At 43.4% G+C, this 17,658-nt stretch overlaps 1 protein-coding gene across 1 annotated transcript in view; it reads right to left on the reverse strand.

Moving 5' to 3' along the window:
- Positions 1-422: 422 nt before the first annotated feature.
- The window catches only part of LOC137427798 (interleukin-6 receptor subunit beta), a 142,286-nt gene continuing 125,050 nt past the window's right edge, over positions 423-17,658 (reverse strand). The window contains exons 15-17 of the mRNA XM_068117548.2: positions 10,371-10,467; positions 9,960-10,026; positions 423-2,603 (exon numbers count right to left, since the gene is read on the reverse strand). Coding sequence (XP_067973649.1) covers positions 1,812-2,603; positions 9,960-10,026; positions 10,371-10,467 — 956 coding nt within the window. The 3' untranslated portion in view covers positions 423-1,811. The remainder of the gene's footprint in view (positions 2,604-9,959; positions 10,027-10,370; positions 10,468-17,658) is intronic.

Genomic DNA, 17,658 nt, shown 5'->3' on the forward strand with positions numbered 1-17,658 from the left:
GTGCCATGTGGCAAAGTATAGAAAAGAAGGGACATTCCATGGCTTGTAGAAAATGTCGAACAATAGAAAAGAAGGGACATTCAAAAAATCTCGTGTGCATGCCGTACTACCCTTGTGTTCTTAGGAGGAACCAAGTGATGCTCTAGAAAAGTTCATATAAAGGAGCGCCCAACATCTGGCAAATAAAATACATTTACTTCTTCATGCAGCTGCATGAATCAAATTGGTTCCCCTTTTCATTCAAATCCTCAGGCTTTGCACCTCTCTTAATAAGCTGTAATTCCACGTGACAGATTGCATTAGCAAGGAAAGTTGCATATTTTCCGAAAAGGTAGGCCATCCTCTTACTGCAGAAGTATATCGAAGCATTACACCCGAAAGTTTTGGATCAACGTTTCAAAGTTGTTTAACACGGTAACCAGTTTGATTGGTGCACACGGAGTACGTTTATTTAGCGGTGACACTTCACCTCCACCAGCAATGCATGCAAGTTGTACAGCAAAGGAATGCCAAAGAAAAGATACAAAAATAAAATTTTAATCCTACACATCTTGACTGTCTATAGTATTTCATCTTAGAAGAAATTGATAATATAGTGTATGCATTTATATGTATATCCAAACGTACAAGACACGGTGAGCAGCCCACATTTTCTACATAATGTGAATACTGATTTAAAGCAGACTGGTGGCCAACAAATGGACAAATAACCGTCTTCCGCAACTGGTTAAGTTCAAAACAAGTCATGTTATCCCACCGTGGACACGCCGAAAGCCATGAGAACTGCGGTTTACCTTCAATTTGGACATCTTCCATCTTGAGCACAGCTGCACACGTTTTGTTATCCTCAAGTTCTTGTTCTTCCCTCGTGCAACCAAAACCTTCTCGATTCCACGTCCAGCATTTTCTTGGATCGAGAGGAATAGCCGCTCTCTAAATACCATGGCATTATAGCACCCGGTGGATTGCCACCCGTACTTTTTTTTAATACCAACCTCTTCCCACTTTGGTGAATGACACGGCACCAAAAGCAGGATGCTTAAAAGTGTCTATCCGTATTACAAAAGCGGCTTATGATTTGCTATTCTGAGAAGAAGGAGAAAAAAAACCCCAACAAAAATGCACTGATTTTACCGAAGGTGTTAATAAGATGTCAAATCTACACTTATACTAAGTTTAAATGAGTAAGCAGTTCACAGTAGTAAGGTATGTCGTGTCCGATCTACACTTCCAAAACAACAAGGTACTAACAGGACGACAGACTATTTATAATAATCGACTATGTCAATTGGAATTAATGCAGTGCCTATACATTCACAACACAATTCGGTTCATCCGTATTCGATTGCCTTCTTCGAGTGTGTCAACCTGACTTCTTCACGGCTGTCCCGGTGAGAAGGAAGTCAGGTAAAAAGCACCTTAAGATGGCGTCAATGCGGAGAGTTGCAAGAACAACGGCATAACTTCTCGCCCAAAGCTAGACGAGGCCAGAATGAAGTTAAGAGAACAATGCAATCGTGTAGAACACTTGGAGAAACCTTCTGGATCACCGTGAGCAAGGTGGTTTTGGGTGAAGACGGATGTACATGAACGTTTAGAAAGTTTTAATCCACAAGAGGGCCTGTAGGATAAAACAGGAGTTAGTGTACACTTGTAATGAAAATAAATCCCAGATTGTAGACAGAAACTTAAGTGTTGGGAGGTAGAAATGAAGGTTGGATTTGACTGAGGAATCACAAGTTGTGGAACGGCAAAAGAACCCACAGGAAGTGAGTAGCGAGGAGGAACGAACAATGCTTATTGGTGGATCGTCACTGTGGAAGGTAGTCTGGGTCACCAGAGAGCTGTGGCAGGTATGGCGGTATTTCTTCAACATGCGGTGTTGTGTAATTTTGCTTCTGAAGTACCCCCGTTGCTATGAGAAAGCTGTCACCCATCTTGCCTTGTGAAGGATGAGGCTGTGTGGAAGGGTTAACAATCATTTTGGAAGCTGGAATTGATGCATCACTACCGGGCCAGTCCCAGGATGGAGCGGCTGGCCGTAGAGCCAAACTAGGCCAGGCCATAGAATGTCCTTGACCAGCATAAGGTGCTTTGGCACCCAGAGAGGTTGTTTCCATTCCAGCTATATCATTACGGGTCAACTCCACCACAGAGTAGGCCTGGACCTCAGAAGGTGGATCCTCGGGGGAAGGTGGTGCCAGATCACCGATTGCTAAGCGCATGGCCTTGTCGAGTGACAGTGGCGCGGGCTTGGCACGAGGGCGGTCATACCCCAGACGCGAGATGAGTGCTGCGGGTTCTCCAGCTTCATCACCGATCATGCATTCATCATTCGTCTGAGGGAGAATGAGAGACTCGACCGAACGTTGGTGGTCTGGAGAAGAGGGTCGGGAGCTACCCACACCACTGGTCTCCTCACCACCAAGTGAACGGCCATCTTGGCTCTTGTGCATAACTTTTTCCAATTCATCCATGGGGGAAGCTGGATGGTCAAAAGGAGAGTCTGGGCCCAGCTCCTCCACGATGACAACGCTCTCGGTCTCAGTGGCATCTCGCTCACGACAAGGGGGTGGTCGTGGGCAGCAACCGGTGCCCCGGCCCTTGTGGAGAGGGAGAGAGAGGAAAATATTATATTTTTAACTCCAGGAAGTGTTGCCCTTCTGTAATTAACAACAAAACATTTCATTCAAATATTTGCTGCTGTCAATCGCTCACCTTTCTTTGACTTGAGCCAAATGACAGTAGCCTGTCCTTTTAATTGACTCGCTTAATCAGAAAATTAATGGAAATGTGAGTTGGGAGGCCCTTTTTGAAAACATTTTAGAGTTTGAATTTATGAGTAGGGTCTGAGGTTCAATTGTGCAGAAATCCTGTGTCTACTCTCTTAGCCTGTTCTTTACCTTAGGTCGTGGGCTAGCAGGATGGCCTAGAGGTACTAGAGGTATGCACACTCACCTCTAAGCTGTCTATCCTGGGTTTGGATCCCGGCCCAGCTATAATCTGTCATCTTGGAGTTTCACAGGCAGGGTGATTTATCAATGTGTGTGCCGTCCCTCAGATGGACGTTAAACTGGGTGTCCCATCTGTTGGAATTAGTTGAAGGATGTTAAAGATCCCAGGGTGCCATTTGTGAAGAGTAGGCTAGCTATCGTTATCGCCGGCACAATGGCCAATTCAAAATATCTGCCTTAAATACTTAGCCAGCCGGTTTGCGAAAGACTTAGGCCAAAAAAATTATCCAGGGCAAGCTCACAAGAACGTGATAATAATTGGGGAATTAAAGAAGAAGAAGAATTTCCAGTCCTGGTCTAATGTTGATCTTTATGGGTCGGACAAAGAACTGAATCCCACCTTCTCCATTTTGAAATGAAAAATATAAATCATCTCGAGGTATCAGATGAAATTTCTCTGCGAGTCGTCAGACGGTAACTAAACATGCAGCGTGCTCAGTACGAGTGTGCATATTGAATCAGCTTCCTCCAAATTTACAATGAACATACCTGCCAAATTTAAGTTTTCGTCGTTTTTGGTGAACAACAGCTTAAAGAGATTTTATTTTGGAAAAAATAAATAAATAACATTTCCAGGACTTGTTCAATGTACGAAAGATGCTTAGAAGCCTCCAAATGGCGTCATCAGTGGACGACAGCCCATTTAGCACCACAAATTTGAAACGTTTGTGACTTTATGGCAGGTGCAGTCAAACTGTTTCTCAGTTTGACAATTTTACATTTCATCTGCCACGACATGTTATCATCAGTTTGAGGTTGCGTTTGATGGGCTCCGTAGCGTAGTCGACCAGACACCGTAGCGTAGTCAACCAACCAGACATGTCAGCTTTAAAGAGTACAGGTGACTGGTTGAGTGGAAGCGGGTGAACAAGAGCACCTGTATAAAGAGATTTCAACGACTGGAACAGCAGACGTCTTCATCGAAGCAACGTATACCATCTGTCGGATGGATGTGAATCTGGGAGCCTGTCTGCCAGCAATAGCTCGTGGATCTTGAAGATCCTATGGTATCTTTCAATGAAGAGTTTGTGGTGGCACCTTTGCCACATCTAAAATACTCCCCTAGGTTACGAGAGGCACTGCAACGAGGGATTAATAACTCCTCTCCGAAATAGTGCAACCTGCGAGGCCAACTCTGAACAGTTGGGGTCTCCCAAACAGTCTTAAAACGGTCTTAGAGACTCTCAGCCCAATCTCCATACAAACAAAGAAAAAGGGAATCACAATTGTGAAATACAACACACAAAGGTATAGTCTGGAGCAAGGAAGTAGATGGCAGCCCGAAAAGGCACAGCCAGGGCAAAATGTGAAAGGTGGAGTGCAGATGTGTTGGATCTGCAGCCATACCAGGAAACAGGCAGAATTTCCCATGATGACAACAATAAACTCTTCAGCTTTCCCTCAAAGGTCATCAACCAGAATCCGTAGCGTAGTCAACCAGACTCCGTAGCATAGTCAACCAGACACCACAGCGTAGTCAACCAGACTCTGTAGCGTAGTCAACCAGACACCATACTGTAGTCAACCAGACTGTAGCATAGTCAACCAGACTCCGTAGTGTAGTCAACCAGACTCCGTAGCGTAGTCAACCAGACACCATAGTGTAGTCAACCAGACTCTGTAGCGTAGTCAACCAGACTCTGTAGCGTAGTCAACCAGACTCCGTAGCGTAGTCAACCAGACACCGCAGCGTAATCAACCAGACACCGTAGCGTAGTCAACCAGACACCGTAGCGTAGTCAACCAGACTCTGTAGCGTAGTCAACCAGACTCCGTGGCGTAGTCAACCAGACTCTGCAGCGTAGTCAACCAGACACCGTAGTGTAGTCAACCAGACTCTGTAACATAGTCAACCAGACTCCATAGCGTAGTCAACCCGACTCCGTAGCATAGTCAACCAGACAACGTAGTGTAGTCAACCAGACTCTAGCGTAGTCAACCAGACACCGTAGCGAAGTAGCGTAGTCAACCAGACACCGTAGCGTAGTCAACCAGACACCGTAGCGTAGTCAACCAGACACCGTAGCGTAGTCAACCAGACACCGTAGCGTAGTCAACCAGACACCGTAGCGTAGTCAACCAGACACCGTAGCATAGTCAACCAGACACCGAGGCGTAGTCAACCAGACACCGTGGCGTAGTCAACCAGACACCGTAGCGTAGTCAACCACACACCGTAGCGTAGTCAACCACACACCATAGCGTAGTCAACCAGACACCATAGCGTAGTCAACCAGACACCGTAGCGTAGTTACCAGACACCGTAGCGTAGTCAACCAGACTATGTGGCATAGTAAACCAGAATACGTGGTGTAGTCAACCAGAATATGTGGTGTAGTGAACCAGACACCGTAGCGTAGTCAACCAGACACCGTAGCGTATTCAACCAGACTATCTGGCGTAGTGGTTAGAGCGTCCACTCTGAATCTGGGAGGTTGGATGTTCTCTCCTCTGCACCATATGAATTGAGGCCTCATTTCATGGGAATATTTTGTTGAAATGTAATTTCATTTTTATTGTTGAGCATACAAAATCAAATGAACTTGCCAGTTACTTGGAATTTTGTAATTGGTTTTGTTGATGTGTTTATTGGCTTCTTCGTATAATCTTTTTATGTATTTGTTTATATTGCTAAACCGGAATTCTGTGCAACAATGAGAGATCCTTTTGCTAATTCAGAAATGGGATGTTCAGCATTGATTGCAAGTTATTTCACCATGTTACAGGTGTTTCAAGATGACGTCGACACCGCCTCATGTCATCACCAAAGCTGCTGCACCAAACATGCCATTTACATCCGCATGTAGCGCCGGTCTCAAAGGGGAGGCAAAAACGCAAAAAAACAACCCCCAGTGACATAACAAGAACTTGCATTGATGTGAACAGTTAGAAAGGAGATAATAATAATAATAATTCATTTATTTTGTATAGCGCTTTTCCAGAAGCCCAAAGGCGCTTTGACAGAGTGGAAAACATAATGCATAACAATACATGAAAACAACAATTGCAAAAAGACAAGAATCAATAGGGAAATATTTAAAGCAAAAGGAGGGAGAAGGAGAAGAGATAGTCAGGGGTTAAATGCTGTGGGTTGAATGTTGAATGCAGTGTTGAACAGGTGGGTCTTTAGTGATGTTTTGAATGTGGTGAGTGAGGAGGAGTCTCTGATGGTGTGAGGTAGTGAGTTCCAGAGGGTGGGAGCAGCGATGGAGAAGGCCCTGTCCCCCCAGGATCTGAATTTGGTCCGGATGGAGGGGGTCAGGAGGTTGGTACCAGCAGAGCGGAAAGTTGCGGGTGGGAGTGTGTCTGGAGAGGAGGTCAGCCAGGTAGGATGGGGCCAGGTTATGGAGGGCTTTGTATGTCAAGAGGAGGATTTTGTACTGGATTCTCTGGGGGATGGGGAGCCAGTGAAGCTTGTAAAGGACGGGGGTGATGTGGTCACGGGTCCGGGAATGGGTGAGTAGACGGGCAGCGGAGTTCTGAATGTATTGGAGTTTATTGGTGATTTTTTAGGGTGAACCATAGAGGAGGCTATTGCAGTAGTCCAGACGGGAGGTGATGAAGGCGTGGATGAGGGTTTCTGCAGCCGTGGAGGAGAGGGATGAGCGGAGACGGGCAATGTTTTTCAGGTGAAAGAAGGCTGACTTTGTGATCTGTTTAGTGTATTTGTCGAAGGAAAGGGTTTGGTCAAAGATGACGCCAAGATTCTGGATGTGAGGGGAGGTGGATACTGGGATACCGTCGATGTTGAGGGCAAAGTTATGGGTGGATTTTGTGAGCGTTTTTGGGCCAATGATGATTATTTCAGATTTATCACAGTTAAGCTTGAGGAAGTTGATTTGAAGCCAGGATTTTATTTCAGTGATGCAGTTTGTCAGGATAGAGTGGGTGTCGGTGGAGACGGACTTGGTGGAGATGAAAAGCTGGATGTCATCGGCGAAGCAGTGGAATTGGAGACCATGACGGCGGATTAAGTGACCGAGGGGGGACAGGTAAAGGATGAAGAGGAGGGGGCCAAGAACTGAACCTTGGGGGACACCTTGGGGGAGGGGAGCAGTGGGGGATTTGCAGTTATTGATGGAGATGAACTGGCGTCTGTCAGAGAGGTATGATTTAATCCAAGAGAGGGCAGTGCCGGTAACGTTAAAGGTGGATTCAAGTCGGGTGAGGAGGATGGTGTGATCGATGGTGTCAAAGGCAGCGCTGAGGTCGAGGAGGACGAGAATGTTGAGGTTGCCAGCGTCAGAGGAGAGGAGAAGGTCGTTGGTGATTTTGAGGAGAGCGAAAAGAAAAAAGAAAAGAAAAAGAGATCTCTACGAAAGAAGTCTGGAAAATGAATGCCACCTCCTCATGCAGCTGTGGTGAGGCATGCCAAATGGGGCAGCCTGCTTCCATGCCCTGTGCTTCCTACTCGAACTATCAGGGGCTGGATCAAGAAGGATGATGAATGACCACATAACTGCCTGAAGCCTCAAAAACTTGCAACGAGTTGGTTTCTGCAGTTGAAAAAATAAATAAATTCTGCACTCAAATTCACAGCACTCTGCTCATGTTAGCAAGAATGTTCCAGAAATTGACCAGCTCTAGTACAAAACGACAACGCAATGTGTTGTATGCGAGATGCTCTTTGCATCTTATGTTTGCTAATCGGAATAGCGGTAAATTTGGGAATATTAAACACATTGCTAGATGATTTTGTGATCTTTTTGAAAGTGTTGCACACCTGTACGAGGCTGAAGTTTTTTTGGGGGGTAAAACAAGAGTGCGAAATTGTAAGTTTAAATGGGGACATTTTTACTGAACACGCACAGCTGCAATTCCAAATGCTTCTGAATGTATTCACTGTGCGGTAATTCATTGCATAATGCGCTTTCACACAACGTCATTTCGTTAATAAGCGGCTGATGAATGCGGGACCATTTTTCCTGTAGCACGTACATTTTCGTGATTACACGGCTGCCTTCAAATCACCCAGCCGTCAATCCACACCGGCTCAACCAGTCCGAGATGGGCCGCGAGATGCTGGGCGTGCGCGTTTTTGATGCTATTTCTACAAATATATATTTAATAAGTTTGCAAAGATTGGCAAGGTGGGGTTGCAGGATGGCAGACAGGTGTACGCACACTTGCCCCTGAGCTGTCTAGCATGGGTTGAAATCTCCACCCAGCTATAAACTGCCATACTAACGCTTTGCGTGCAGGACGATGCATTGAGCGCCATCTTTCTTTCGGATGTTAAGCCTGGCGTTGGCTTAGCGGTTTGGGTGCCGGCTTGGGATCCTAGGATACCTGGGTTCATATCCCAGTCAATCGCTGAATTAACACCAGGGGGATTGACTCAGCCTGTCATCCTTCGGAGGTCGGCAAATTGAGCACCAGTTCACTGGTAATTACTCCCGCCAGGGAGCAACGCATTCAATTGTGTCCGTGTGTGTGTGTGTTCGTGCTTGTGACCAAGATATCTGGAAAAGTTCTGAACGGATTTGGATGAAAGTTGGTGGGATGATTGCCCTTGGGATAAGGAAGGGTTGATTAGTTTTTGGTGAAGCTCAGGATATTATTCTGGATCCAGGAATTTATTTTGGGAATTTTTTACCATTGGAAAACAGGGCTCATTTTTTTTTTAAACATTACCTTTTATATATTCTATATTTAACATTGTGATATGAAAATAGTTTTCATATTTGTTGTAAATGTAGTTTAAACTCATGCTTATGCGTTAGAGCGGTGTATTGTTTAGCAGCGTCGTCTTCAATGTTCATTTTTCTTTTCTAATAAACTCATATTCTGTCATTTTAAAACCACCAAACTGTGTATTAGGTTTCCCCGTTTCATAAAATGTATCGTTTGATACGTATAATGCTTTAAAACTGTTTTTTTTTTTTTGGTTTTTGTTTTTACCTCAGAAGAGATATCACCATTTACCTCAGCGAATGTCAATCGCGGTGTCAGTATTTGATGAACTTATAAAGACTTAGGTGAGTTATAAGTGTGACCAGCATGTGCACGGGATTCTTCCCAGAAGAATGAGTGGTCGCATTAGCTTGTACGACTTAAAATGAGCGAGTTTTGTTTTCACGTTTGGGCCAGTTTTACATGTTGTATCCCTAAGGAATGAAACGAACGTTTTTCTGGCTTACAATTTTATTTGAAGTCACACATGCCTCAACATACACTCACTTATATAGAATTTAATGCTGAATCCGAAAATGTAAGTGAAGTTGCGTTGTTTTTTTTTTACATTATCTTCTATATATATATATATATATATATATATATATATATATATATATATATATATATATATATATATATATGTGGTGTCTGTCTTGTGTTGTCTTGTCTTGTGTTGTCACTGAACTACTCCCTCAAACTTTTGTGAAATCGTACTATTCCAACTTGACCCACGGCGGGAGTATGCGCTCTACTGAGTGGCGTTCTCGTTCCCTGTGTGTCGCAAGAGGCGACTAACAGGTTTGGTGGCAGGAAGAGCATCCGGCCATAAAACGTTGCTCCAAAAAGGGGGAACACGGTGCCAGAAAAAGGCCACCCCTGCTCTGCGGGGAAAAATGGCTTCTAAAGCTGGTTCCTTCTGTAGGATGTTATGCTGGAGGACCCGTCTACCAGTGTCATAGCGAGTTTGCGAATGTTAGAGACCCCACTGTGCCATTCGAGAAGAGCAGACGAGTAACCGGTGCCACCCTGAAAAATTTACAAATCTAAAGGGACATTCAGTCGAATGTCAGGGCTTGCTTGCTACCCGTTTCCAGTAAAACTTGGATTCCCCTACCCAGAAGTCCAGCAAAAACTGAGAATTGGAAATTCACACTAACCGTCTGTGTATATTTGGGTGGTACAGCAACGAGGATAAAAACAACCATGTTGATATACGCAGTCAGGGTCGATGGAGACACACACGAACAAGATGTAGATAACATAACATACCTGTTCCATTATCAGCCATTGTATGATCGGATTGGGGAGATCACGAACGCAAAGGAACTCCTTGATGCTAAAGCGTAAGGCAAAGGGGGAGACAAAATAATCACATTATAACCATGTGGAGAAAGGTGGACAAATTTAATGGGGTTTAAGATCTCAAAGCAGCTAAGTGTAATTGGGGAATAGGGGCTCAAGGGACTCCGCATTTCAATCACACGGGACGATTCCTACTCCATTTGGGAGATTGAGGCAGGATGTGAGATGAGAGAAATGAAGGGAATAAATTAGAGAATAATTCATCTTTCTTTCCACTGTTTCTGGGGAGGAAGGAGGTTAAGCACAAAAAGGATCTGTGTGCTGGCAAAGTGATCTGCCAAAAGTGATCGTCACTTGCTCCGAGAGCGCCAACCTCACCTTTTCTGGAAGTGGAGGCAGAGAAAGATCGACGTCGCCACGATAATAAGCAGCAGCACACAGACCGATGCCACAATGACCAGCACTTCCCAGTCATCTGTGCACACATCACCTCAATCAGAAAAATCCCAAAAACCTGTCATACTTAAAGCACAATAAGTTTAAGCATGCCAGATGGAGATCAAAACAAGATGTGATGGTTGTCAACATAGATTGAGCACTTGACATGTGATGCTGTGAACAAAGGTTGGGTTCATGTTCCATTTACGATAGACAATGCATTCAGAAAGTATTCAGACCGCTTCACTTTTTTCACATTTTGTTATGTTGCGGCCTTATGCTGAAATCGTTTATATTCATTTTTTCCCTCATCAATCTACACTCAATACCCCATAATGACAAAGAGAAAACAGGATTTTAGAAAGTTTTGCAAATTTATTAAAAAGAAAAAACAGAAATATCGATTTACATAAGTATTCATACCCTTTGCTATGACACTTGAAATTTAGCTCAGGTGCCTCCCATTTCTCTTGATCATCTTTGAGATGTTTCTCTACCTTGATTGGAGTCCACCTGTGGTAAATTCAATAGATTGGACATGATTTGTAATGGCACACACCTGTCTATGTAAGGTCTTACAGTTCACAATGTATATCAGAGCAAAAACCAAGCCATGAGGTCGAAGGAACTGCCTGCAGAGCTCAGAGACAGGATTGTGTCGAGGCACAGATCTGGGGAAGCCTACAAAAAAATTTATGCTGCATTGAAGGTTCCCAAGAGCACAGGGGCCTCCATAATTCTTAAATGGAAGAAGTTTGGAACAACCAGGACTCTTCCTAGAGCTGGCCGCCCGGCCAAACTGAGCAATCGGGGCGGGGAGAAGGGCCTTGGTAAGAGAGGTGAACAAGAACCCGATGGCCACTCTGGCTGAGCTGCAGAGATCCTGTGTGGAGATGGGAGAAACTTCCAGAAGGACAACCATCACTGCAACAAGAGAAATGGGAGGCACCTGAGCTAAATTTCAAGTGTCATCACAAAGGGTATGAATACTTATGTCAATGTGATATTTCAGTTTTTTCTTTTTAATAAATTTGCAAAACTTTCTAAAATCCTGTTTTCTCTTTGTCATTATGGGGTGTTGAGTGTAGATTGATGAGGGAAAAAATGAATATAAACGATTTCAGCATAAGGCTGCAACATAACAAAATGTGAAAAAAGTGAAGGGGTCTGAATACTTTCTGAATGCACTGTACAGTACTCAGATGTCCATTGTTCCTTTGTCAATCCTTTACCTAAAGAGCATCTATCAAAACAATCTACTGTCTCTCTTTTGATGGGGTTGAAGAGTATGGCTAAAATCGTCTTGAAGCTCAGCCAAAATGGTCATTTATCTTGACAAGGAGGAAGAATTGGCATTCCAACTAGAACGAAGAAAAAAATAGAAGAGTCAAACCAAAGGTTCTCAGTGATCTCGACTTTGCCGATGATGTAGCCTCATTGTCAGAAGAAATTGAGCAAACTCAAGAACTTCCCAAGAGAGTCAAATCAAGTGCAAGATAGGGCCAACAATTAATGCAAATAGAACTAGAGAGTTCATAGAACACGTTACCCCGCACAGTGTTTTACGTGCAGTAAAACATCACCATTCGCAGGGGTTACCATTCGTGTAAAACTCCGCGAATAGCGAACAACTTCTAACATGTACAGTCACGTGAAAAAGTAAGTACACCCCATGTAAAGTTTTGACTTTTTCAACATATTTCAACATACAGCTATTTGATCTTCATTTCAACAATATTGATAGATAAAGGTGATATAACATAACAAATATCATGAAACATTTACATTTTGTAGTCCATTGTATAATTTAAATAAACATAAATACAAATTTCGCATGTGGAAAAAGTATGTACACCCCGACATTTATCACTACTTCAAATACCTAAAATTAGAATCAGGTGCACCAGCTCAGGTGCAAATGATTAGAACATCGTTGGAGAGGATCTTGGAGGAACCTGTCTTATTTAAACCTCAGACATTTAGTTTGGTTTGCTCTTTGTTGTTGAAGTGTGCGGCGTCACCATGCCTAGATCAAAAGAGCTCTCTGAGGCCTTCAGAAGGAAGGTTATAGATGCCTACGAGTCTGGGAAGGGATTTAAAAAGATCTCCAAACAATTTGAAATCAATCATTCGACTGTCCGGAAGATCATCTACAAGTGGAGAAGATTCCAAACAACTGCCAACTTGTTCAGGCCAGGCCACCCCAGCAAGTTCAGCCCGAGAGCAGACCGCAAGATGCTGAAAGAAGTCTTGAAGAACCCCAGAATGTCATCACGGGACCTACAGGTAGCTCTTGCCACTGTTGATGTCAAAGTGCACGAGTCTACCATTAGAAAGAGGCTGCACAAATTTGATCTACATGGGAGGTGTGCCAGGAGGAAACCTTTGCTGTCCAGATAGAACATCGGGGCAAGACTAAAGTTTGCCAATGAACACCTTGGCAAAGACCAGCCCTTCTGGAACAATGTGTATCTGGACAGATGAGTCAAAGGTAGAGCTATTTGGCCACAGTACTAGAAGACATGTTTGGCGAAAAAGAAGACAGCATTTGACCACAAGAACCTGACACCAACTGTAAAGCATGGTGGTGGAAATATTATTATAGTTTGGGGCAGCTTTGCTGCATCAGGGCCTGGGCAGCTCACCATCATAGAATCCACTATGAATTCTTCATTGTACCAGAGGGTGCTTGAGGATAATGCGAGGCCATCTGTCGGAGAGTTGAAGTTCAACCGAAGGCCTTGCAACATGACAATGACCCTAAACATACCTGTAAATCCACCAAGGAATGGCTGAAAAGAAAGAAATGGAGGGTTCTGGAATGGCCAAGTCAAAGCACGGATCGAAATCCCATCGAGATGTTGTGGGGGGATTTGAAACGAGCTGTGCATGCAAGAAACCCCTCAAACAACGCACAGCTGAAAGAATTCTGCATGGAGGAGTGGGCAAAAATTTCTCCCAGTCGATGTCAGAGACTGGTAGACAGTTATAAGAAACACCTACTTGAGGTTGTTTTGCCAAAGGGGGCAATACCACCTATTAGATCCAAGGGTGTACTTACTTTTTCCACATGCGAAATTTGCATTTATGTTTATTTAAATTATACAATGGACTACAAAATGTAAATGTTTCATGATATTTGTTATATTATATCACCTTTATCTATCAATATTGTTGAAATGAAGATCAAATAGCTGTATGTTGAAATATGTTAAAAAGTCAAAACTGTACATGGGGTGTACTTACTTTTTCACGTGACTGTAAGTCAATGAGATACGTTCTAGCCTCACAAAATTTAAGTCCAAAAATCATTAATAAATGTAAGAAACAAGACTTTTAAATGGAAAAGTTAGAACAATTGAGTAAAACAAGATGAAATAAGTAACATTTATCATCAATAAGAAGGCTTTTCTGCATAGAGTACCAGTACAGTACAGAGTACCAGTGGGATTGAAGAGAGTGTGGGAGTTTGTTCCAGAGGCGGGAAAAAGAGGAATGAAAGAGTGAAGGTGAGCAGAGAGTCTTGATTTTTGCAGTTTCACCATAACAGGGTTGGCTGACAGATCTTGACAGATGTCGTTGAAACAAATTCCGGAAGTTTAGCTCTATTAAAGCAATCTTATACCACTCTATTTAACATGTCCAAGCAATGCTAAACGGAACGATTTGAAAGTGCCAAAAGGCAATTTGTGTTTTGCAGTGTTCAAGTATAGAATTAAATTAAAATAAAATAAATATTTTAAAAGTCGTATAAATAAATAAATTTCGAGTTCTACCATCGTTGATGCAGTGTCGATTCCACTACCATATCGAACACATTACACTAGTTCTTCATGCCTGTTGTTTCTGTCCTTTATAACATCCTTAACAGCAGTAAGCTTCCTGTTTGGAATGATTTTCAATTTGGTTTCATTGCCAGACAGGCAGACAGAATAAAAAATATATTTCACTCCTCTCTGCATATGTAGGTCACAGTGAATCCCAAAGAGTGCCACGGGCAGGCAAGGAACAGTTCCGCTGCAGACAGGAGTTAGGACAAGTGGGGGAGAGTGGGCGAGGCTTGCTGTGTGGAGGCATGGCTCTGGGCTGCAGCAGAAACAGGCTCATTCTGGAGAGCATCCCATATTCAACTCGTACGCAGCTCCATGTACGTATGCTCCCATGACGATTGCATCTCCCTTTCATAGCCTCGGCCGCTCATGTCATTGATGACATGTCACGCCCCTCCACTCCCACTTACTATTGGCCCGAAAACCCATTTGGTGGGTGAGGGAGGAATGCCCATCTTATAGTTGTCAACCGGGCAGTCCCTCCCCCTCAGATCTGGAGTGGTCCGAGTCTCTTTTTTCCCCAACTGAACAGCGCCTCAAGGCCTAGCACACGCTAAAAGAGGACATTTAGAACAGATTCCATAGGATAGGACATGAAAAAATAGGTTCAAATGGGTTGATAATTTTAGAAACAGACACTGGGAAAGGGAGACATCGTCTAACTATTACATAAGCGGCGCATACAAGTAATTTCTACAACAATGTCTACTATAAATGGATGAGTTGTGTGTATGTGTGTGTGTGGCATGTTTTTTGTGGAGTTATAATGGAGCTTTCTGATGTGGAATGTGATACACCAAAAATATCATTATGATCTCCTGAGTTGATTAGGCTAATTAACTACAAATATTCCAGAGGAATTCCCATGTTTTAAACGCACACCATGTTAAGGTGTATTGAGCAGCTTAATAGGTGTTTCCCCAACATGGCATTTTAATTACAAAAATTAAAAAAACAATGATAACATTCTAAGAAAGCATCTATTAATTAATACTAATAATATTAACAACAATAACAATATTAGTATAATTTTGCAATAACAATAACGGACATATAATCCCATTCCTCCTCTTCCCTCTCCCCCCACATCTCTGCATTGGCCCAAGCACATCCAGCCCTGATGAAAGGTAAGCTAATGCTCAAGCACTACAGCAGGCAGCTATGCTGCAAGGCAGCGAAAGGCAATGAAAATTTGGTCCAATGGACCAACAGGCCCGGCCCACTAGTATACCAATAAAGGCTCTACCGACGCAAAAACAACATGACGCTGAATGTAACGCGCATGCGCAGCCGTCACTTCGCCTCAAACCTTGCATCCTTTTCTGTGGAAACAGGTATATCTTCCCTTTGTGGGTCTCTGGTTGGCTGTGAAATGGCACATTACTGTGTTTTGTTTAGATTGAATGGTCTTCACCATCTTCTTATTTATAAGTAAATCCATGATATGCAAAACCAAAATGGCACAAAGAAGTGGCTAACAATTAATAAACCCATTAAGGAGTTTGGGAGGTCTTCTCTGTAAAATATTACCTGTGCCTACAGGTTATGAATAACATGAAAGGTTCTACACAGCCATTAATCAGTTTCACTAGGTTGTATGGTCACTAACAAACAACAACAACATGCAATTTAAGGCCATTTTCCTTGCTAGAGCGGGGGTTAGCCTTGCGGGCCCCATGACAATCTTCTCCATTTTGCCCTATTTTTTGCATCTCTCCTTGTTAACCCCCTTGCCCGCATTTCTTCTTCCACCACCTTTAGCCAAGTCTTCCTCTGTCTTCCCCGTCCTCTACTTCCTTCAACATTCATTTCCATCACTCTTCTCAACCAGTCACTTTCATCCTTCCTCAACACATGACCAAACCATCTCAACCTGTTGCTCTTCACAGCATCAATCACAGGCTCTATTCCCATCATCTTTCGCAATTCATCATTTGTCTTCCTCTCTCTCTCAACGATACTCCACACATCCACCGAACCATTCGCATTTCCACCCTTTCCAGCCTTCGTTGCTGCTCTACGTTCATTACCCATGTCTCGCTTCCATAAATCATAACACTTCTCACACATGCAGCATACACCTTTCCCTTCAGCTTCAACGACACTCCCCTCCACATCAGCACGCCACTCAGTTCCCGAAACTTCTTCCATGCACATCTCACTCCAGCAACCGTTGCCGAGTCTGATCCACCTTCTCCATTCAGCATGTCTCCGAGGTAGCAAAATGTTTTCACACCTTCCAGCTTCACGCCGTCTCCAAGATCCAACTCAACATTTCCTCCATCTGCAGCTCCCTAGTTGTTTATGGTCACCGCTTGCAATTAATTACACAAAACTTCCAGATGAGATGGAATTTCATCAGATGTGGACGACGTCCTGCAAATGGCCACACATACCGATTCCACATGGTGGCGCAATTGCACTAGAGATCATGATATTTCTGCCAAGCATAAATCATGCTTAATTGTCAAAAAAAGAAGAGAGTTACCTAATATGGTATAATGACGGGACAATGTCCAGCCAAAGAAGTCATTGTGACGTGGGACCACAGGACATCTTGGTAGATTATGTATTTGCTGCCATTGTGATTGTACAATAATACAATGTACAATAAAAACCACAGGACATCTTGGTAGATTATGTATTTGCTGCCATTGTGGTTGTACAATAATTCCGATACTAGTGATTTTGATGTACAACAGATTTCATGGGGCATGTCCCATCAAGATTCTTAGATGGCACGTCCAGATAATCGTTTCCAGATAATGGTTCAGGATGTTGTTGCCCAATACAGACAGGGTTGGCATATTAATTGGTAAACAGCACATGGATATATCTAACGATAGATCTGGCCAAGAGGAAAACAGCACTCATTGCTGAATACCACAGCAGAAAATTCCTGAGGCATGTGCATGCGCTAACTAGTGCTATGTCGCAATTGTCGCATGTTGTGACGCAACCCCTTTTGTATTGTTCTTAAAATCCTTTCCCTGGGTCTAGCAGCCATGTGCTTCTCCTGTCCTTCACAATTCCATCAGGAGGAGGAAATTCCTCCTAGTTCGCCCAGCTGAGTGTGGAGAGAAAAGTGATGTCATGAAGATGATGTTGCTGCTACCCAGAGTACCCTGGGAAGTGACTTCTTCCCAGACTTCCCTCAATGTGACTGACTCCACTTCAGCGGATTGAGGGAAGTGACTCCACTTCCCTCAATCTTAGTGGCTGTGTTTGTGTGAAAGTCAAGTCTGGTGTTGTCTCATGTATCTGTCTGCATATGTGTGTGATTCTGCACGAGCCAAGGAGCATGTATTAAAAAAAACAAGGAGCTGATACTCCAGGTACCCCACCTTTTGGGTTGTATGATGAATAGATATCTGTAATACTCGTATGAAAGCGAAATG

The sequence above is a fragment of the Myxine glutinosa genome, chromosome 1, assembly GCF_964187855.1.
Source record: "Myxine glutinosa chromosome 1, kmMyxGlut1.1, whole genome shotgun sequence".
In the NCBI taxonomy this organism is placed as follows: domain Eukaryota; kingdom Metazoa; phylum Chordata; class Myxini; order Myxiniformes; family Myxinidae; genus Myxine; species Myxine glutinosa.